Source organism: Pseudophryne corroboree, chromosome 5 (assembly GCF_028390025.1).
Source record: "Pseudophryne corroboree isolate aPseCor3 chromosome 5, aPseCor3.hap2, whole genome shotgun sequence".
Classification (NCBI taxonomy): Eukaryota; Metazoa; Chordata; class Amphibia; order Anura; family Myobatrachidae; genus Pseudophryne; species Pseudophryne corroboree.
Genome location: NC_086448.1, coordinates 281,690,175 through 281,713,702, shown reverse-complemented (window position 1 = coordinate 281,713,702; position 23,528 = coordinate 281,690,175). Strand labels below are relative to the sequence as shown.

At 45.0% G+C, this 23,528-nt stretch overlaps 1 protein-coding gene across 4 annotated transcripts in view; it reads left to right on the top strand.

Annotated features, from left to right (window-relative positions):
- TMEM108 (transmembrane protein 108) overlaps positions 1 to 23,528 on the top strand; it is a 610,736-nt gene that overhangs the window by 562,039 nt on the left and 25,169 nt on the right. For all 4 annotated transcript variants that reach the window (XM_063924872.1, XM_063924875.1, XM_063924873.1 and 1 more), the window contains one exon: positions 1,058 to 1,212. In XM_063924872.1, coding sequence (XP_063780942.1) covers positions 1,058 to 1,212 — 155 coding nt within the window. The remainder of the gene's footprint in view (positions 1 to 1,057; positions 1,213 to 23,528) is intronic.

Genomic DNA, 23,528 nt, shown 5'->3' with positions numbered 1-23,528 from the left:
CATTTGCTCTCGCCACACTGTCGGTAAGCCAGCGGTCGGGCTCCCGGCGCCAGTATGCTGGTCGCCGGGAGCCCGACCGCCGGCATACCATACTGAACCCGTTTAAAGGCAGGGAGCTATTTAACTGTCTCCATTATTTCTGCTTGCATTCTCCTGATGAGGCGAGCATAAATCCGTTTGCACAGGTTTAGCCACTTTATGCAGCTAATCCCAGTGCATTTGGGCGTGACACACGCAATACATAATGGATGTCTGCAGAACTTACGCCTAGTTTCACAAACAATTGAATATTGTCTGCCACTTTAGATGGGAGCTGCAAACTCGAAAAAACAGCTGAATCCTCCCAAAGGACTTCATATATTTTTTTTAAATACATATATACCATATAAACTAAACAGACTGCAGAAAAGAGACTTACATATTGGTGTTGGTTGTCATATAAACTAAATAGACATTCATGAAATGCTGCAGTAAACAGGTAGGTCTTCTTTCTGTGTGTAAAGGTTTCTAGAATGGAGGCATCTAAAACTGTGTGAGGCAGTGAATTCCAGAAAGACTAACCCCCATATGAAGTATGTGAGATTCTAGGTACTGCTAGTAGCCCTTCATCTGCAAATCAAAGTATATTTATAAAGATCAAAACTACTTAAAGTACCTTGGACGCAGGGGCAATTTAAGAGAGGAGGGGACCCGCGTGCAGCCTCCGTCGCGGGACCCCTCCTCTCTGGCAGCAGCAGACTCTGGGGTACAATTCTCAGAATCAGAGCAACAGTATCCAATCCAAGCATATACTATCAATTACATTGGGTACTCACTAGTCTTCTTTATAAACAAGCAGTTTTATTTCTTTATTTATTTAGTTTTCATATGTGCAAGGCAAAAGGTTCTTATTGTGCTTCTTCTTGTATAAAGTACAATGAAGTTCTCCTTGGCTACAATTAAGGGTCACCTCATCTTATCTATACAGAAATGATCCTTATTGACACCAGTTAGAACACTTTCCTAAGATTACTTTATAGGTACTAACCTGTAATATCTTTTTGTATCTCCTTAATAGCGGTCTTATTGACAGTGTGCTGCATGAGGCGGAAGAAGAAGGCCTCTAACCCCGATAATAACTTAAGTTACTGGAATAATGCAATTACCATGGACTACTTCAACAAACATGCTGTGGAGCTACCACGGGAAATCCAGTCTCTAGAAACATCAGAGGTAATGTGCTAGACAGGGCACAGCTCTTCAGCATACATTTGCTTTTATATAACGGATGAATTTATCAGTAGACCAAGTGGCCCTGTAATTGGTGAGAAGTTCGATAGACTTCTTGGAAAGCAGCCACTAACCCCTATTGCACACTGTAACTGAAGCCGCTGCGGCCGCTGTAATAAATCCTTTACCTTCGTACTCTATCCCCAGTTAGCGTACACAGTCCCGTACTGTGCACGCACTTTGCGTGCACACGCCGGAATAGCTGTGCAGCTTACACTCAGTGCATACACACAGACCGACACGCTGAGAGCACGAGGCAGCTCTAGGTGTGGCAATTACACTATACAAACGCTCAACAGAAACTGAATGCGACACCAGTATTTGATTGTATGTTGTGGTCCAAAGCAGCAACAAGTAATAATATATTTGTAAAAGGGGATTACAATAAGTTACAATATAAATGGTACAACACAATACAATTCAATCACAGAGAGAGAGTCACACCCAATGATACGTACGCTTTGTCGCTTGCGCCACCCGGATCCGGTCCCCAGTCGTCTGGCGAGACGGCCTATGAGTCTTTAAAAAGCAGAGAAAGAGAGTGACCGGCCCAGGTGCAAGGTTTATATACCCTTGCCCAAAATACAATACAATGGGGTTATATGCTCTCCACTGATTGGTTGGAGGGATGGTCGTTTACAGTACAGGAGAGGTCATTGGTCGGTTTGAAGAGATGGGCGATGCCTTGATCCAGGGGTGTGTACAGCTGGTCAGCTCTGGATTCCCACCGCATACCAAGTACATAATAAACACAAATATACCTTTAATCTGCCTTTGCGAATAACTATTCGCAACGACATGCGATCTTCTCCAAACCAACACCGGATTATTACTCATAATTATCCGAACACGTAGATACCATGCATGATGCTCTGATCAGTTACTGTCCCCTTGCATACTGTAAAGGTGTATAATTCCCTTGTTGTGCCTTGTAAATAAGTAAAAGTTGCATGAGGGGAAAGGAGAGACTATGTGTAATGTGTGTACTAAGTTTGGGAAATATGTAATGTGTGACAGATATTTCCATGTTCATTAGGTTACTTTGTTATGTTATCTCCAGGCAACATGATCCTACACATGAAATGACCAACCATTCTCAAGATACACACACACACACACACATATATATATATATATATATATATATATATATATATATATATATATATATATATATAGACCAACAGGGGGTACCTTCAACTATTGTCCATAGAAAAAGGAAACCAGGCGGCACTCCAAGGATTTTGTTCAAGCAAAAAGTTTTTGTATTAAAGTGACAGTGCAATCAAATTAATCCAGCATAGTGCAAGCCACCGACGTTTCAACGCCCATCCGGCGTTTTTTTCAAGGTGCTATGCTCTAAAGTACAGCGTGACAAACAGCAACATCAAACATGTCTATAACAACTTTCCATAGGGGTATAAATACCTGAGTGTTCATGCGATCCTCCCCGTACGCTCCCGCCAGCCGGCGTCCCGAGGCCGGAAGCCGCGGCTGCTCTGAGTTCCGGTCACGTGAGCCGCAGCTGTGACGTGAACTCCTGTCCCTTGCGCCGTTACCTAGTAACCGCGACTACGCCGTAACCTAGGGAACCGGACCTAACAGACGGAGAAAGTACGGGGGTGATCACTGTGCAAAACTATAGTGCATAAAGTGACAGTGACAGCTTAATAGGTGAGCAACCAAGTATGATTGCAAAATAAACATTAAAAACTTGAAAGGCTAGACGGGTTAAAGAATTTAAATACTGGGATAACTACTGGGCTGTAGCACAGTTCTACTTACAGCAATATATTTATGTGCATATCCATTTAAGGAAAGGCAGGGTTAGATCTTACTTAATGGAGCATATGCTACAGCCTAGGAGAAATGCTTACTGCTGTGTATATATGTAGGCTACAGGGCGATCAAAGACTAACTCAATAACTGAAAGAGAAAATCAGGTTAGTTATCACAAAAAAACATTCCACATTAGTTGTTCATTGAGACCACTGGGGGCCAAAGAGTCCAGCATATGGATCCATTTAACTTCTTTCTGCGACAACATCCTAGCACGGTTGCCACCCCGAACCGGTTTATGCACATGGTCCAGTATCATGTGTCTCAACTGTGACAGCGTATGATTAGCTGCTTTAAAGTGCCGTGCTACCGGTTGGTCATTGCCTCTTCCCTCCAGTGCTGCTCTGATGGCAGACCTATGCAGCGCCATGCGCTCGCGGAATGTCCTTACGGTTTGACCCACATATATACTTCCACAGGGGCACACTATTGCATATATGACGAACTGGGATGTGCAGGAAAGATGGTGTCTGATATCATATTCCTTGTTAGTTTTGGGGTGTCTAAAGCTGCTCCCTGTCAGCATATAGTTACAGGTTTCACATTTCGGGCATTTGAAACACCCTTTACGACTAGGACCCAAGGCTCTCTTGGTAACATCTAATTTCACCACTCTGTCCTTCAGATTGCGGCCCCTTTTGTAGCTAGTCATAATAGTACTACCCTTAAAGCAAGGTACTGCTGGATCTGAGGACACCAGCGGCCACAGGGCTCTCGTTGCCCTGGGGAGTACTGAGCTGGCCGTCAGTAATGAGTGGGATCCTCTTCTCCTCATTCTTTTTAGGAGTCGAACTGAGTAGTTCCTCTCTGGGCATGCCCAGTACCTCATTCTTCAAGGAGAGTAGCGGGCCCTTGTGATAGCCTCTAGCTTGAAATTTATCTACTACTGCATCCAGCGCCGGTTCCAGTTTATATCTTTCGCTTGTTATCCTAGCCGCCCTCATGAGCTGTGACTTGGGTAGGCCATTCTTAAGGGCCGGCGGGTGGAAGCTACTATGCAGGAGAAGGGTATTCCGGTCCGTTGGTTTATTAAAGACCTCTGTAGTTACTTCACCTCCTATGACACTGATGCTGACATCCAAAAAATTGATTGTTTGGTAACTACAGGTAAGGGACAGTTTGACTGGTGAATCACTCTTGTTGTTACCGTCCACCACCTCCTCCAAAGCTCCTCGTTCCCCTCGCCAAAGCAATAAGAGGTCGTCTATGTAGCGCTTGTACAATAGGATATTGCTACTAGTAAATGTATGGGTCAAAAACAGATCTTTTTCTATATCAAACATGTACACATTCGCATACATTGGCGCTACATTTGATCCAATAGCACAGCCGGTCAACTGGAGGTAATATCCCCCATTGTGGATAAAGTAATTATGTGTCAGGGTAAAGTGCAATAACTGGAGAAAAAGCTGTATGTCCAACGAATCAAACTTGTTTTGGACCAGGAATCTCTCCATGGCCTCCATCCCCCTAGCGTGAGGAATAATCGTATAGAGGCTTTTAACATCCAGTGTGGCCAAGATTGTATCTGGAGGTAACTTCCCCAAATCTTTCAACGTCGGTGGCTTGCACTATGCTGGATTAATTTGATTGCACTGTCACTTTAATACAAAAACTTTTTGCTTGAACAAAATCCTTGGAGTGCCGCCTGGTTTCCTTTTTCTATGGACAATAGTTGAAGGTACCCCCTGTTGGTCTATAGCTTTTGGAGGAGGGCACCCAGGTGGATGTTATTACGAATGGGAGTGCCATAATTATATAAGGAGATATATATATATATATATATATATATATATATATGTTTATAAGTGTTTCCCGGCTATTATATCAAAGGTTCTCTAGACTGCAGGCTGCCTGTAGTTAATAATTTGAAAACGCAGGCTTATGTGTATCTATTGGGATATTTGTCTCCCATTGTTCTGGCTCCCACCAAACGATGACTTGTTCGGTTTGTGTTTGTCTTTCTTCACAGACCAGGGGGTCTGTTCAAACATTGGAGTGAACAAGACATTGTGTTGGAAGGATGTGCATGTTTGGTTAGATTAGTGTGTGTGTGAACAGTGACTCGACACAGGCTGGGCACTGTGGCATGTGTCTGTAGATCATTTCCATTGCAAGTAAGAATCTTTCTGTAATTGCTCATACCACGCCTGTACGCGCACTCCCGTGGGAGGCGATTGTACGAAATTTGCGAGTATGCGCACGCACGGCAGACTGAGTACATGCATGGATGCCATCTGTGTGGTGTTTGCATGTGGTGTGTGTATTGCAATATTTTTCGACTTCGACAGTCCACCCTTTGGCAGTCAACAATAACTGCCACTAATATTAATAACAGAAAAAAATATTTACATGCTATACATTACAATGGGCGAGTATGTACCTTGGAAGAGGGAGAAAAGGTCATAGGTGAGAAATGGATGGCCTAGTGTGATAGGAAAAACGTGTATGTATGAGTAACTGCCTGAGGGGGATGTATCATCGTGCATCACTAGCTTCTAGGCTTTGCGAAGTATTCATTATATTCCTTCTCATCCCGTATTAAGGGTCTGTACATGGTCCAACAAACTCCACCGAGCTATATGATAAATGGGGAGCACATTTATCTGATGATACATCGTGGGGATCCATATGTGTGAGCAATTATGTGTCCCTATTATCTAATGACTATGTGTGTTTCACTAACCTAGCCCTACAGAGATGAACAGAAGACATGTAACGGTACATACAACACTAAAATGACATTTATTTTTGTGATTGATGAGTTGGGTTCCGGTTTGTGGATTTCCTTGGCGAAAGTGATACGCTGATCCTGGGGTCCTACCAACCCGTACTCTCCATTAGAACTCACTCCAGATCCTTGCTCAACGTCTCGGGGGCCCTCACAAAAACAAATTGTCCTGCACAAAAACAAAACCACCAGAAAAAGCCGGAATACAGTCTCTTGGGATGGATCTATTTCGTTAGGGACAAAAATGGGAAGATGAGGGGGAAAAACAAAAACAAAGAGAAAGTAGTGGGGAGGTGAAAAAAAGAAAAACTGGTGCGACAACCTTCCTTGATCTTTGTTAACCGTCTCTGGCTGCACCAACCATCTTTGCTCTTTACGCTCCCTACGCTCGGGTGCCGCTCAACAGTCTTGCCTTTTTAGTTCTCCCGGAATAGCTGCTCCAGCGATACAAGGTTCTCTTCACCTTTCTCCTTATCACATGCTGTCTCCGGGTCTGCAACTTTCTTGCAATGGGACGAGTGGACCCATGTCTCTCTTTCGCCAACCTTTAGTGCTGTTGTACTGGTCAATAAAACTTGGTACGGTCCTTCCCACCTGTCAATGAGACAACCTGAGCGTAGAAAATTTCGAATCATCACAAAGTCCCCAGGTTCAATGTCATGACAATTACTGTTTGGTAGGTCAGGAATCACCAGCTTTAGATTTCTTTGTTGATTTCTGAGCTGCTGGCTCATCCTAACCAAATATTGCACAGTCACTTTATTATTACATTTCAAATCATCCTGGGGGTCAATCGTTACGTGAGGTTGTCGCCAAAAAAGAACTTCAAAGGGTGATAGGTTAAGTGGTGACCTGGGAGTGGTTCTGATGCTGTACAACACTAGTGGCAATGCCTCTGGCCACAACAATCCAGTTTCAACCATCACTTTGCTAAGCTTGTTCTTAATAGTGCTTATTCATTCTCTCCACCTTTGCGCTCGCCTGTGGCCGGTATGGAGTATGTTGCTTGCTCTTAATACCCATCAGTTTGCACATGACCTGAAAGACTTCACCTGTAAAATGGGTACCCCTATCACTTTCAATTATTCTAGGGATACCATATCTACACACAAATTCCTGCACAATTTTCTTTGCAGTGAATGTAGCAGTATTTGTGGCAGTGGGGAATGCTTCTACCCAATTTGAAAAGACATCTGTACACACTAGGACATATTTCAGATTCCTACAGGGTGGTAACTGTATGAAGTCTATTTGTATTACCTGGAAGGGTCCGTCCGTAGGAGGGATATGGGATGGTTCCGTCGGTATTGTCTTCCCAACATTCTTTCTCATGCAGGTAATACAAGCCATTGCCCTCCTACCTGCATGAGATGAGAACCCTGATGCTCTCCAGTATGCCCTGACCAGTTTGCACATACCTTCCTTGCCCAAGTGGGTCAGGCCGTGAGCTGCTTCCGCTAGGGCTGGAAGATATGCCTTTGGGGCCACAGGCTTACCGTGCCCATCTGTCCAGAGGCTCTCTTCCATATCCCTTTGCCTTCCAGACGGACTTCTCCTGCAGGGAACACAAATCTTGCATTTCAATGAGTTGTTGTGTGCTTATTGTGTTAAATGTCATCAGTGGTGTGATGTTGGTTAGTGTGGCTGAACTTGCTGCTGCCTTGGCAGCTTCATCTGCCCGGCTGTTACCAAGTGACACTGGGTCTTGACTGTAAGGGGTCTTGTATTGCTGATAGCAATCTTTTGATGTGGGTCGCATGCGCCACGGGTGTGCCAGCTGTTGTCATGAAATTTCTGAGGCGCCATAGGGCTCCAAAATCATGTACCACTCCAAACGCATATCTAGAATCCGTGTATATATTAGCTGACTTTCCCTTGGCCAATTCACACGCTCTGGTTAGGGCGACCAGCTCAGCAACTTGTGCTGAGTGTGGTGGGCCCAGGGGTTCAGCTTCTATAATACCTCTGTCATCTACAACTGCGTATCCAGTGCACAGGTCTCCTGATTCTGTCTGTCTGTGGCAACTACCGTCAGTGTAAAAAGTGAAATCTACGCCTTCGAGTGGGTTGTCACTAATGTCAGGTCTTGCAGTGAAAGTCTGGTTCAGGTATTCCATACAATCATGCGTATCAGTGTCTGCACTAAATCCTCCTTCACCATCATTCTCATCCTCCACCCTTTGTGCCTGTCCAGGCACACTTGGCAGATAAGTTGCAGGATTTAGTGCGCTGCATCTCTTTATGGTGATGTTTACAGGGGCATTTAGTGCTAATTCCCACTTTGTAAACCGTGCCGATGAGACATGTCTGGTTTGGGCGGAGTTCAGAAACAAGAGAAAAATCCGCACAGATCATATAGGTCATATATTCATGTCAGTCAGTTACTTCCCATTGTTTATATTTGAAGACAATTCTCAGAGAAAATTCTTGGTATTAACCATTAATTTGGGGGTGCTCCCTGGAATAAATTCATCATAATAAAACACAAAAAGAAAAAGTATTCCACATTGGGGCACTCATCTGTAACTTACTGTAATGACAAATCTGAATCTAGGTATAGGACAACTTCCTATAAAACATAACCTTTATTGTAATTGGTTTAAAATACTAATAGTGGATAGCTGGCGAAGTATTCAAAAAGAATATGTGAAATAGTGAATAGTGCAGAAGAAAAAATAAAAAATATAATCAGAACACACACTAGTCTCTAATATAATCAGTCAGCTAGATAATTCTTTCTTGTAATAATCATACAACTATATCATTGTGCTTATTGTCAATATTGACCTATAGGATTGTATACATAAATTGTGCGCTCCCCTCCTTGGGATATTATGGCTTGCTGTTGGGATAATTAAATTGAGGATTCCACTATTAATCACAGAATAAAGTGATCAAAATCAGTAATTCATGTATAAATACCTTAAGTGGATACCATTCTAAAACACTTGTGATTACTGCTAATAATGAGGGATTGTTAGAGTGACCCTATCTCAATAAATAGCGGTTTTATTTATGTGGTCCCAACTGTTCAAAAAATTCTAAGTATATTCCCAAAAGGACATATTCTCACCATGTAAGGTTTGTGTGGACAACTAGGACACTGCAGCAATGTGATCTAAACACTTAACTTGTGCAGAACAAAATCACTTAGATGGATATTCTCATATGACATGCATTCACACACGTCAGTTAGGGGGTTAATCTTATTGGAGAATAGCCTTCCACAGTACTGGGAGTTAGTAGATTGTCCTCAATCTCCCTGCTCCTGTATGTAATAGATAAGAGGCAGCACAAACAAGCGTAATAATATTGCTAAGTCAGAAGGTATAAATGGTATACACTCCCAGTGTTTGATCTATATCACTTAAAACAGTGTGTCATCTACGGCTGATTGAATCAAACTGGAATGGTCTTACTGCAATAGAAAGTATCACTAACGTGTTATGCAGACAGTAGACCCATGTATTCAGTGATCCGCAACAAATGTTTCAAAATTCAGCCGTGTCAGTGCTATCATAGCCTGGCTGATTTACAATGTATCCAAAGCTTGTGCTGCTGGTTACATTCTCCTGCAACTGCCGTATAACATAACACACAGTCTGCACTATACATAGAAATGAGGATATCTGTTTCTGTGAATTAACCCTTTTCTACTGACTGAATGAAAACGAAGATTAGCTGTCAATTAGCTGCGTGTCCTATTGTTCATTGCCGTAATAAGCAATTGTGCATAATATTATGCTTAATCTCTCAGCTATAGCCAGATAAGCCTTACTAAATCCTTGGTGAGAGGGAGACAACACTTATTTAATATCTGGTAACGTCCTAAGGTACATTTGTCCGGTGCCCCGGATATCAGATTTACATCAATAATTGCACATTTCAATTTAGTGTATGGAGACAGTGTGATCTTTTAAAAACACGGCACCCAGAAGGTGGATGGTGGAAGGTTAGCACGCCATCCACCTTCTGGGTGCCGTGTTTTTAAAAGATCACACTGTCTCCATACACTAAATTGAAATGTGCAATTATTGATGTAAATCTGATATCCGGGGCACCGGACAAATGTACCTTAGGACGTTACCAGATATTAAATAAGTGTTGTCTCCCTCTCACCAAGGATTTAGTAAGGCTTATCTGGCTATAGCTGAGAGATTAAGCATAATATTATGCACAATTGCTTATTACGGCAATGAACAATAGGACACGCAGCTAATTGACAGCTAATCTTCGTTTTCATTCAGTCAGTAGAAAAGGGTTTCGTCACGAAATCACGTGACTTTTTCAAAGTGATTTCGTGACAAAACGCGTCAGTCTCCACCCACTTTGTGAAGCTGCAGCAGTGTTCCCTATCAACCTACAGGTGTATAGCGAAGCAGAGCGGGAGTCGTTACGGGACACTGCCATCTGTCCATCCCGCCGCTATTATCAGCACATCCGCCTAAACAGGCGTCAGCACTGCAAGTCCGTGAGATCATATTCCCCCTTTTGTGGAGCAATTTACAGCCGGTGACACGAGAGGCACCCCCCGTGGACAACATAATAACCGAGGACGCTCGGTTATCGGGGGTAGGACCACACCGTGAGTTCCATCAGGGAGGTAATCGGACACTTTGTACAAACTGATATCTGCCGCAACACCTTTTCCATTCAGCGTGCTTCAGTTACCATTTGACTGATACAAAGTTAATACATGCTGATGGTCCAACAGGACAATTTTTCCTAGTGCATTGATCCCTTACGCAGGGAACAGTTACTATCACTGAATGATATAGAGTTACTATTTATTGATACTTTTTCCTCAGTGCACTGATTCCCTACTGAGGGAAGTTTTAACAGTTTTTGTTATAATTTGAAACTGCTGGCCAGCACGATATTATTTATTATTGGGTTTAATTTTAAACTGTTATTTGATAAATATAATTGGTATAATTCTATTGAATAAATTATTTTTATTTATTTACCGGCTCTGAATAGATTTATTGGGTGTTTATCATGAACACATGAGCGCTCCTCTTTTCTTTTGGTGTAATTTGAATAATGGAGACTGTTGTGCAGCCTAAAATGAATCTGTATTTTTTTGGGCCACGCCCCTTCCACACGAAGCCACGTCCCTATATTTTTGGTGCATGGGGGGGGGGTTACTATTTTGTGTGCGGCCCTCGAATCCTGACAGGAAAGTGTCAAGTGGCCCCTCGGCTGAAATAATTGCCCACCCCTGACCTAGACCGTGCTCACCAAGTTCACCGAGTTTCACCGAGTTCACCAAGTTCACCAAGCGGGGTATAATACATTCACACCTTTTTCAGCCCACACTAACACTCTATAGTTTTCTGATCAGAAAAATATCCTTTCCTGTTAACTGATAGCTTTCCCCAGAGGTAACACACTTTTATCAATGTTATTCTAATCTGCGTTTGAAACCGGATAGTTATGTGCTATTTGTAGATAAACATCTACTTCTCCGCTTTAAATTGAACTATTGTGTGGTTTGTCCTTGGCGTTAGCGATCTTACGCAACTTGCGTAATTACGCAACCGCACGTGCCTTTTCACGCTTGTGCGCGCTCACGTACAAAAGTGCGCCCGCACTAAAACAAATTACACAGTATAAATGTGAGCGATATAAACTATTGTCGCTCACGAACACACCCCACAATTGCTCTGTTTAACCTAAAAGACTAGGACAGAGCTGCGTTTTGTGTTCTTACAACTATATCATTAACACAGTTACTTCAAATGTATATAGCAACACAGATGTATCCGGTTTCACACAAACCTATAAATGACCGTTATAACCTATGGCAACAATATGTGGGATGGATGCAAAGTATGGGTACGCTGTGTGAGCCTTTACGCAAGGTTACATGTGCAAAAGAAAAAAAAGAAAAAACTTTTAAATGGCTTTTTTTTCCCTTTGTCCTTGCGGTTCACGCCAGCATCCCTAACCAATGCAGTACAGGCGCAGTTCAGCAGCACAAGCTAGCTCAACACAATATAATAATGCTAATCCACCCTTTGCTGCTGGTAAGCGCCTGTAATGTTGTGCAAAAGCCGGGTATGAGACGAGCCGGACGATGCCCTCAACTGAGTAGTTCGATAGACTTCTTGGAAAGCAGCCACTAACCCCTATTGCACACTGTAACTGAAGCCGCTGCGGCCGCTGTAATAAATCCTTTACCTTCGTACTCTATCCCCAGTTAGCGTACACAGTCCCGTACTGTGCACGCACTTTGCGTGCACACGCCGGAATAGCTGTGCAGCTTACACTCAGTGCATACACACAGACCGACACGCTGAGAGCACGAGGCAGCTCTAGGTGTGGCAATTACACTATACAAACGCTCAACAGAAACTGAATGCGACACCAGTATTTGATTGTAAGTTGTGGTCCAAAGCAGCAACAAGTAATAATATATTTGTAAAAGGGGATTACAATAAGTTACAATATAAATGGTACAACACAATACAATTCAATCACAGAGAGAGAGAGTCACACCCAATGATACGTACGCTTTGTCGCTTGCGCCACCCGGATCCGGTCCCCAGTCGTCTGGCGAGACGACCTATGAGTCTTTAAAAAGCAGAGAGAGAGAGTGACCGGCCCAGGTGCAAGGTTTATATACCCTTGCCCAAAATACAATACAATGGGGTTGTATGCTCTCCACTGATTGGTTGGAGGGATGGTCGTTTACAGTACAGGAGAGGTCATTGGTCGGTTTGAAGAGATGGGCGATGCCTTGATCCAGGGGTGTGTACAGCTGGTCAGCTCTGGATTCCCACCGCATACCAAGTACATAATAAACACAAACATACCTTTAGTCTGCCTTTGCAAATAACTATTCGCAACGACATGCGATCTTCTCCAAACCAACACTGGATTATTACTCATAATTATCCGAACACGTAGATACCATGCATGATGCTCTGATCAGTTACTGTCCCCTCGCATACTGTAAAGGTGTATAATTCCCTTGTTGTGCCTTGTAAATAAGTAAAAGTTGCATGAGGGGAAAGGAGAGACTATGTGTAATGTGTGTACTAAGTTTGGGAAATATGTAATGTGTGACAGATATTTCCATGTTCATTAGGTTACTTTGTTATGTTATCTCCAGGCAACATGATCCTACACATGAAATGACCAACCATTCTCAAGATACACACATATATATATATATATATATATATATATATATATTTATAAGTGTTTCCCTGCTATTATATTAAAGGTTTTCTAGACTGCAGGCTGCCTGTAGTTAATAATTTGAAAACGCAGGCTTATGTGTATCTATTGGGATATTTGTCTCCCATTGTTCTGGCTCCCACCAAACGATGACTTGTTCGGTTTGTGTTTGTCTTTCTTCACAGACCAGGGAGTCTGTTCAAACATTGGAGTGAACAAGACATTGTGTTGGAAGGATGTGCATGTTTGGTTAGATTAGTGTGTGTGTGAACAGTGACTCGACACAGGCTGGGCACTGTGGCATGTGTCTGTAGATCATTTCCATTGCAAGTAAGAATCTTTCTGTAATTGCTCATACCACGCCCGTACGCGCACTCCCGTGGGAGGCGATTGTACAAAATTTGCGAGTATGCGCACGCACGGCAGACTGAGTACATGCATGGATGCCATCTGTGTGGTGTTTGCATGTGGTGTGTGTATTGCAATATTTTTTGACTTCGACATTGGCAATACCTTGCAAACTGCTTTCACCCTGTCCCTCTTCACCACAAACTTCTTACATTGTGTTATTGTTTGGCCTTGTTATTTTTTAGCACCAATTTCACATTTAAAACAATAAGTTATAAATTGTATCAACCACAATAAATAAGGGATGACCACTGCGCACTTGAAGCAGCTATAGTCAGTATGAGCGGAAATGTGTCACCAGTCACATATAAAATCTAAACAAACAAATATATGTACACACTTTCAGTAGCGCTTCACACATGTGGTACAGAAAATACAATATACAGGCCTGAATTAATTCAAAAAGCGTATCTTGGGCCCAGTCTTACTTTCTTCCAATAGGCTATTAGTTCTTGAGTCTCTGTGAGGGGAAGATATGTAAAACAAAAATACATACAGAGTCTCAGTTCCTATTTTCCATATATACGACGCAAATGTGGATGTTATTGGGAAGTCCTATTTCTTTCCCACTATGGGTGGTGATCAGAAACTTTATGGGTTCACCTCTGTGTCAAGTGTTCACTAGTTGCTCACACTGTTCTTACACAGAGCATGTAGATGGCATATTCATAAAGGTATCTTTTCCAAGCGATTTTTCCTTATATCCACCTTAGGAAATAACATGTATACGATGCTCACATGTACAGTATGCTTACACAAATATAGAGGTTTCCATACACATAAAGGTAACATTAATCTTCGTTTAAATCCCCCAGTTTCCACTCGTAGAGTTTGTGGTTAATATGACATACAAACAGTGGCGGAACTAGCGAGCGGTGGGCCCAGGTGCGACAAAATGCTTTGCCCCCCCCCCCCCATCCCATCCAAGGCCACCCCCTCACCCCTGGAGAGGATCTGGCGAGGGGGACCTGCTCAGGGCCAGAGAAATGGATACCCAGCAACAGTGCCGTAACTAGACATTTTAGCACTGTGTGCAAGAAACGGCATCGGAGCCCCACCCCTGCATGCAAAACAGGGGCAGTGCGTGGCGTAGGCGCGCAAAAATACATAGTGGCGTGGCTTCGTGGGGAAGGGGTGTGGCCACAAAATAATACCAATTCATAAAACGGTGCACAGTAGTCTCCATTATTCAAATTACGCCGCACAGTAGCACCACTACACCAGCTAGAGACTCTTTTACACCTTACGGCGGACAGATTCCTCTTTTTACACATTACAGCAGACAGCGTCCCCTTTTTACACATTACGGCAGACAGCATCCCCCTTTTTACACATAACGGCAGACAGCGTGCCCTTTTTACACATAACGGCAGACAGCGTGCCGTTGTTACACATAGCGGCAGACAGCGTACATTTTTTACACATTACGGCAGACAGCGTGCCCTTGTTACACATTACGGCAGACAGCGTGCCCTTGTTACACATTACGGCAGACAGCATCCCCCTTTTTACACATTACGGCAGGCAGATTCCCCCTTTTTACACATTGCGGCAGACAGCGTCCCCTTTTTACACATCACGTCAGGCAGATTCCCCCTTTTTACACATTGCGGCAAAGATTCCCCCTTTTTACACATTACGGCAGGCAGATTCCCCCTTTTTACACATTGCGGCAAAGATTCCCCCTTTTTACACATTACGGCAGGCAGATTCCCCCTTTTTACACATTGCGTCAGGCAGATTCCCCCTTTTTACACATTGCGTCAGGCAGATTCCCCCTTTTTACACATTGTGGCAAGCAGATTCCCCCTTTTTACACATTGCGGCAAGCAGATTCCCCCTTTTTACACATTGCGTCAGGCAGATTCCCCCTTTTTACACATTGCGGCAAGCAGATTCCCCCTTTTACACATTGCGGCAAGCAGAACTTTTTTATTGTGCATATTGTGGAATAAATATGAAAGAACTGGTATTAATCAAGTGGACTGTTCAGACTCCATTGTGAACAAAGTACTACGTCACCCTGAGTATCAAGCAGGGAAAAGATACCGTTATAGGCGGGATACCACTTAGTCCATGTAAGCATACAAGTGAGCACATAAGGAATTAGTACGTTCTTTATACGGTGATTTGGTTCATCTGTAAATTGTAAAGATACTGTTACGTATATGGTACTGTTGTTTCACAGTAAGCATACATGTGAGTTTTATATTCCTATTTTCACATAAAAGGTGATCCTATAAGAGCATCCATATCACACACCCCATTGTTTTGGAGGATATATCCAGGGGAGAGTAATATTTAATCTAATATGAGACTGATAATCTATTTTCTGCTTTGTATGTCATATTAACCACAAACTCTACGAGTGGAAACTGGGGGATTTAAACAAAGATTAAAGATACCTTTATGTGTATGGAAACCTCTATATTTGTGTAAGCATAAATGTGAGCACCGTATACATGTTATTTCCTAAGGTGGATATAAGGAAAAATCGCTTAGAAAAGATACCTTTATGAATATGCCATCTACATGCTCTGTGTAAGAACAGTGTGAGCAACTAGTGAACACTCGACACGGAGGTGAACCCATAAAGTTTCTGATCACCACCCATAGTGGGAAAGAAATAGGACTTTCCAATAACATCCACATTTGCATCATATATATGGAAAATAGGAACTGAGACTCTGGGGTATATTTACTAAGGTCCCGATTTTGACCGAGATGCCGTTTTTTCTTCAAAGTGTCATCTCGGTAATTTACTAAGCAAAAATCACGGCAGTGATGAGGGCATTCGTAATATTTTGGAAGTCCAAGGAAAAAATCACGAATCAATACACCATCGGTCAAATACGCCTGCAATTTGGTAGAAATCGGGAATTTACTAAAAAGTGCAAAACACAAACACTGCCGACAATAGCCAAACACTGCCGTGATGAAATACAAATCGTGAAAAAGTGCTAAAAAAAAAACAGACCTGCTTTTTTATCCCGTGTTTGTATAGGCATGCACGGATCCATGAGATCCGTGCATGTTTTTCAGTGGGAAGGGGTGGGAAATGTTTTAATTTTTCCCAAAAAAAATGCGTGGGGTCCCCCCTCCTAAACCAACCCAGCCTCGGGCTCTTTGAGCCGGCCCTGGTTGCAAAAATATGGGAAAAAAATTGACAGGGGTTCCCCCATATTTAAACAACCAGCACCGGGCTCTGCGCCTGGTCCTGGTTCCAAAAATACGGGGGACAAAAAGCGTAGGGGTCCCCCGTATTTTTGAAACCAGCACCGGCTCCACTAGCTGGACAGATAATGCCACAGCCGGGGGTCACTTTTATACAGCGCCCTGCGGCCGTGGCATTAAATACCCAACTAGTCACCCCTGGCCGGGGTACCCTGGAGGAGTGGGAACCCCTTCAATCAAGGGGTCCCCCCCCTCCAGCCACCCAAGGGCCAGGGGTGAAGCCCGAGGCTGTCCCCCCCCCATCCAATTGGCTGCAGATGGGAGGCTGATAGCCTTTGTTGAAAGTCATGAATATTGTTTTTAGTAGCAGTACTACAAGTCCCAGCAAGCCTCCCCCGCAAGCTGGTACTTGGAGAACCACAAGTACCAGCATGCGGCGGAAAACCGGGCCCGCTGGTACCTGTAGTACTACTACTAAAAAAATACCCCAATAAAGACATTACACACACACCTTGAAAGTATAACTTTAATGCATACATACACACCACCATATACACATACTTACCTTATGTTCACACAAGGGTCGGTCCTCTTCTCCATGTAGAATCCATGGGGTACCTGTTGAAAAAATTCTACTCACCAAATCCAGTGTAGAGGGCTCCAACCAACAACAGTCACAGACTGACTGAACTCAACGCGCAACATGAGCGTAACTAAAACCAAACTGCAGATACAGCCCGCACTGGGACGGGCGCCCAGCATCCTCTACGGACTAAGAGAAAAGGATTTACCGGCACATATTAAAATCCTATTTTCTCATACGTCCTAGAGGATGCTTCAAGAACCATGGGGTTTATACCAAAGCTTTAGAACGGGTGGGAGAGTGCGGATGACTCTGAAGCACCAATTGACCAGACAAGAGGTCCTCCTCAGCCAGGGTATCAAACTTGTAGAACTTCGCAAAGGTGTTTGATCCCGACCAAGTAGCATCTCGGCAAAGTTGTAACACCGAGACTCCCCGGGCAGCCGCCCAGGATGAGCCCACCTTTCTGGTAGAATGGGCTTTCACTGATTTCGGTAACGGCAATCCCGCCGTAGAATGAGCCTGCTGAATCGTATCACAGATCCAGCGCGCAATAGTCTGCTTGGAAGCAGGAGCCCCAATCTTGTTGGGAGCCCACAGGACAAACAGAGCCTCTGTTTTCCTAGTCTGCGTCGTTCTGGCGACATAGATCTTCAAAGCTCTGACCACATCGAGAGACTTCGACTCCGCCAAGGCCTCAGTAGCCACTGGCACCACAATAGGCTGGTTTACGGGAAAAGATGAAACCACTTTTGGCAGAAATTGTTGACGAGTTCTCAACTCTGCTCTATCCGCATGGAAAATCAAATAGGGGCTTTTGTGAGACAAAGCCGCCAATTCAGACACTCGCCTTGCTGACGCCAAGGCCAACAACATGACCACTTTCCAAGTAAGGAATTTTAACTCAACCTTTCACAAAGGTTCAAACCAATGTGATTGCAAAAATTGCAACACCACATTAAGATCCCACGGTGCCACAGTAGGCACAAATGGAGGTTGGATGTGCAGCACGCCTTTTACGAAGGTCTGAACTTCTGGAAGAGAAGCCAATTCTTTCTGAAAAAAGATCGACAAGGCCGAAATCAGTACTTTAATAGAGCCTAACTTTAGGCCCGCATCCACACCTGCTTGTAGGAAATGGAGCAAATGCCCCAGGTGAAATTCTTCCGTAGGAGCCTTCTTGGATTCACACCAAGACACATATTTTCTCCAAATACGGGGGTAATGCTTTGCCGTTACTTCTTTTCTAGCCTGAAGAAGTGTGGGAATTACTTCACTGGGAATACCCTTTCGGGCTAGGATTTGACGTTCAACCGCCATGCCGTCAAACGCAGCCGCGGTAAGTCCTGATACACGCACGGCCCCTGTTGTAACATGTCCTCCCGAAGAGGAAGAGGCCAGGGATCTTCTATGAGCAACTCCTGAAGATCTGGATACCAGGCCCTTTTTGGCCAATCCGGAACAATGAGGATCGCCTGAACCCTTGTTCTTCTTATAAGTTTTATCACCTTTGGAATGAGTGGAAGTGGAGGGAACACATATACCGACGGAAACACCCACGGTGTCACTAGGGCGTCCACCGCTATCGCTTGAGGGTCCCTTGACCTGGAACAATATCTCTGAAGTTTCTTGTTGAGGCAGGATGCCGTCATGTCCCCAACGACTTGTCACTTCTGCAAAGACCTCTTGATGAAGACCCCACTCTCCTGGATCGAGATCGTTTCTGCTGAGGAAGTCTGCTTCCCAGTTGTCCACTCCTGGAATGAAGACTGCTGACAGAGCACTGGCATGTCTTTCCGCCCAGCGAAGAATCTTCGTGGCCTCGGCCATCGCCGCTCTGCTCCTTGTTCCGCCTTGGCGGTTTATGTACGCCACTGCTGTCACGTTGTCTGACTGAATCAAGACAGGGCAGACCTCAAAGAAGATGTTCTGCTTGCAGTATGCCGTTGTAAATGGCTCTTAATTCCAGAATGTTTATGTGAAGACAAGCTTCCTGGCTCGACCACTTTCCCTGAAAGTTTCTTCCCTGTGTGACTACTCCCCAGCCTCGGAGGCTTGCATCTGTGGTCAGCAGGATCCAATCCTGAATCCCGAACCTGCGTCCCCCCAGAAGGTGAGAACTGTGCAGCCACCACAGAAGGGAGATTCTGGTTCTGGGAGATAGAATTATTTTCCGGTGCATGTCCAGGTGAGACCCGGACCACTGGTCCAACAGGTTCCACCGAAACACCCTGGCATGGAACCTGCCATACGGAATGGCCTCGTAGGCCGCCACCATCTTCCCCAGCAACCGAGTGCATTGAAGAACTGACACTTTTGCTGGTGTCAGAATCTGTTTTACCATGTTCTGTATTTCCAGAGCTTTTTCCACTGGAAGAAAAACTCTCTGCAATTCTGTATCCAGAATCATACCCAGGAACGACAGCCGTGTTGTCGGATCCAACTGTGATTTTGGCAAATTTAGGAGCCAACCGTGTTGTTGCAGAATCGTCAGTGAAAGGGCAACATTCTTCAACAATTGCTCATTGGACCTCGCCTTTATGAGGAGATCGTCCAAGTACGGGATAATTGTGATTCCCTGCTTGCGCAGGAGAACCATAATTTCCGCCATTACTTTGGTGAAAATCCTCGGAGCCGTGGACAGACCAAACGGCAGCGTCTGAAATTGGTAATGACAATCCTGCACAGCAAATCTCAGGTAAGCCTGATGTGGAGGATATATGGGGACATGCAAGTAGGCATCTTTTATGTCGACCGACACCATAAAATCCCTCTCTTCCAGACTGGAGATCACTGCTCGGAGAGATTCCATCTTGAATTTGATTTTTTTCAGAAAGAAATTGAGGGATTTTAGGTTCAGAATCGGTCTGACTGAGCCATCCGGCTTCGGGACCACGAACAGGCTCGAATAAAAACCTTCCCCCTGTTGTGACGGGGGCACCGTGACAATTACTTGATTTTGACTCAACTTTAGTATTGCAGCGCTTACTATTTCCATTTCTAGAAGAGAAGCTGGCAAGGCCGATTTGAAAAATCGGTGAGGGGGCACGTCTTGAAACTCTTAACCCTTGGGTCACTATGTCTACTATCCAAGGATCCAGATCCGAGTGCACCCAGACCTGACTGAAGAGTTGGAGACGTGCCCCACTGGTGCGGACTCCCGCCGAGGAGCCCCAGCGTCATGCGGTGGATTTGATAGAAGCCGGATAGGACTTCTGCTCTTGGGAACTTGCCACAGCCTGTGACCTTTTTCCCCTTCCTCTCGTCGCTGCAAGGAAGGAGGACCCACGTCCTTTTTTTTTTTATTGGGCCGAAAGGACTGCATCTGATAGTGAGGCGATTTCTTCTGCTGTGCAGGAACATAAGGTAAAAATGAAGACTTACCCGCGGTGGCCATAGACACCAGGTCAGTGAGGCCGTCACCAAACAAGACCCTACCGTTAAACTCTATCGCCTTCTTAGAGTCAGCGTCAGCATTCCATTGATGAATCCACAATGCTCTCCTTGCTGAGACTGTCATGGCATTGGCCCTTGATCCCAAAAGGCCAATATCCCTTACAGCTTCTTTTAAATATGCTGCAGCATCCCTGATGTGACCCAGAGTCAAAAGCACACTATCCCTGTCTAGGGTATCCACCTCAGATGACAAGTTATCTGCCCACTTTTCAATAGCGCTACTCACCCATACCGAAGCAACGGCAGGCCTGAGTAGCGACCCTGTAGTGAAATAAATGGATTTTAGGGTATTTTCCTGCTTATGATCCGCAGGATCCTTTTGGGCTGCCGTGTCAGGAGACGGAAGCGCCACCTTTTTGGATAGACGCGATAAAGCTTTGTCTACCGTGGGGATTGACTCCCACCTTTCCCTGTCCCCAGAGGGGAACGGATATGCCACTGGAATTCTTTTGGGAACATGTGTCTTTTTGTCAGGATTTTCCCAAGCCTTTTCAAAAAGTGCGTTCAGTTCATGAGAGGGAGGAAACGTTACCTCAGGTTTCTTTCCTTTAAACATACAGACCCTAGTATCAGGAACAGCAGGGTCCTCAGTGACATGTAATACTTCTTTTATCGCCACAATCATGTACTGAATACTCTTAGCCAGTTTTGGATGTAATCTGGCATCACTATAGTCGACACTGGAATCGGAGTCCGTGTCGGTATCTGTATCTGCTATCTGGGTAAATGCGCATTTCTGTGACCCCGAAGGGGTCTGGGCCTGTGACAAAGCATCTTCCATGGATTTCCTCCATGTCTGGTTCTTAGACTCAGATTTATCAAATCTCTTAGTCAACCTAGTCACATTTACGTTTAAAACATTCAACATATTCACCCAATCATCCGTCGGCGGTGCCGACACGGCCACTCTCACAGTATTTTCTGTCCCCACTCCAGCCTCCTCCTGGGAAGAGCATTCAGCCTCAGACATGTCAACACACACGTACCGACACCCACAACCACACTGGGGCTATAGGAGACAGACCCACAATAAAGCCTGCAAGAGAGACACAAAGAGAGTTCTGCCAGCGCCTATCCCAGCGCCTATCCCGGTACTGAAGCAAGTAACAAGACTGCCCAGACCTGTTAGCGCTTTTTATATATATAATTTAGCACCAAATCACTCCCCCCCCCCCCCCCCCGTTTTGCACACTGTTACTTGTACAGTGTGGAGGTCAGGGCCAGCGTCTCTGCAGCTTCTGTGAAGAGAAAATGGCGCTGGTCAGAGCTGTGTGGGCTAAGCCCCGCCCACTACACGGCGCGCTTCAGTCCAGCTTAAAATTATCTTTATACTGGCGGGGGTCCCTTAACTAGTGCCTGGGCACTGCTATAACTTATGCCAGTGCTGTTTGAGGTGTACATGCTGCCCAGGGCGCCCCCCCTGCGCCCTGCACCCTGCAGTGCCGTGTTATGTGTGGGAGCATGGCGCGCAGCGCGGTACCTCAAACGCCGTCTTCTGCCATCACTGAAGTCTTCTGATCTTCTCATACTCACCCGGCTTCTGTCTTCTGGCTCTGTGAGGAGAGTGACGGTGCGGCTCCGGGAACAAGCAGCTAGGCTTACCAAGTGATCGAACCCTCTGGAGCTAATGGTGTCCAGTAGCCTAAGAAGCAGAGCCCTTGAACTAAGAAGAAGTAGGTCTGCTTCTCTCCCCTCAGTCCCACGATGCAGGGAGCCTTTTTGCCAGCAGGTCTCCCTGAAAATAACAAACCTAATACAAGTCTTTTTCTGAGAAACTCTGGAGAGCTCCTCAGTGTGCATCCAGTCTCACTGGGCACAGAATCTAACGAGTCTGGAGGAGGGGCACAGAGGGAGGAGCCATTTCACACCCATTCAAAGTCTTATAGTGTGCCCATGTCTCCTGCGGATCCCGTCTGTACCCCATGGTTCTTGAAGCATCCCCAGCATCCTCTAGGACGTATGAGAAAATGATCTGTTCCTGGACTTTCCTGGTAATGTATGATTGCCATCACCTGTGGTGAAACACCTTTCTTATCAATTAACTAGCTCACCACAGGTGATGGCAATCATACCTTACCAGGAAAGTCCAGGAACAGAGCATTTTCTCCCTCATGGAGAGGGTCAGGTAGGCAAGTATGTTTAATGCGGCCCTGCCCATGGATTCTAACAGCATCAGGTCAGGTATTCTAACCTTGGCCCTCATTCCGAGTTGATCGGTCGCAAGGCGAATTTAGCAGAGTTACACACGCTAAGCCGCCGCCTACTGGGAGTGAATCTTAGCTTCTTAAAATTGCGACCGATGTATTCGCAATATTGCGATTACTAACTACTTAGCAGTTTCAGAGTAGCTCCAGACTTACTCTGCCTGTGCGATCAGTTCAGTGCTTGTCGTTCCTGTTTGACGTCACAAACACACCCAGCGTTCGCCCAGGCACTCCCACCGTTTCTCCGGCCACTCCTGCGTTTTTTCCGGAAACGGTAGCGTTTTCAGCCACACGCCCCTGAAACGCCGTGTTTCCGCCCAGTAACACCCATTTCCTGTCAATCACATTACGATCGCCGGAGCGATGAAAAAGCCGTGAGTAAAATTACTTTCTACATAGCAAAGTTACTTGGCGCAGTCGCAGTGCGAACATTGCGCATGCGTACTAAGCGGATTTTCATTGCGATGCGATGAAAAATACCGAGCGAACAACTCGGAATGAGGGCCCTTATGTATTGTGCACCCCTACCCTACATGAATGATGTTTTATCAGTGTTTGTTGACAGGGTCGGACTGGCCCACAGGGGTACACGGGAAACCACCGGTGGGCCCCACTGCCTGAGAGCCCACTCCTTCCTATAGGGATCAGGTTCCAGACTGTGCACTTGTATTATACATGG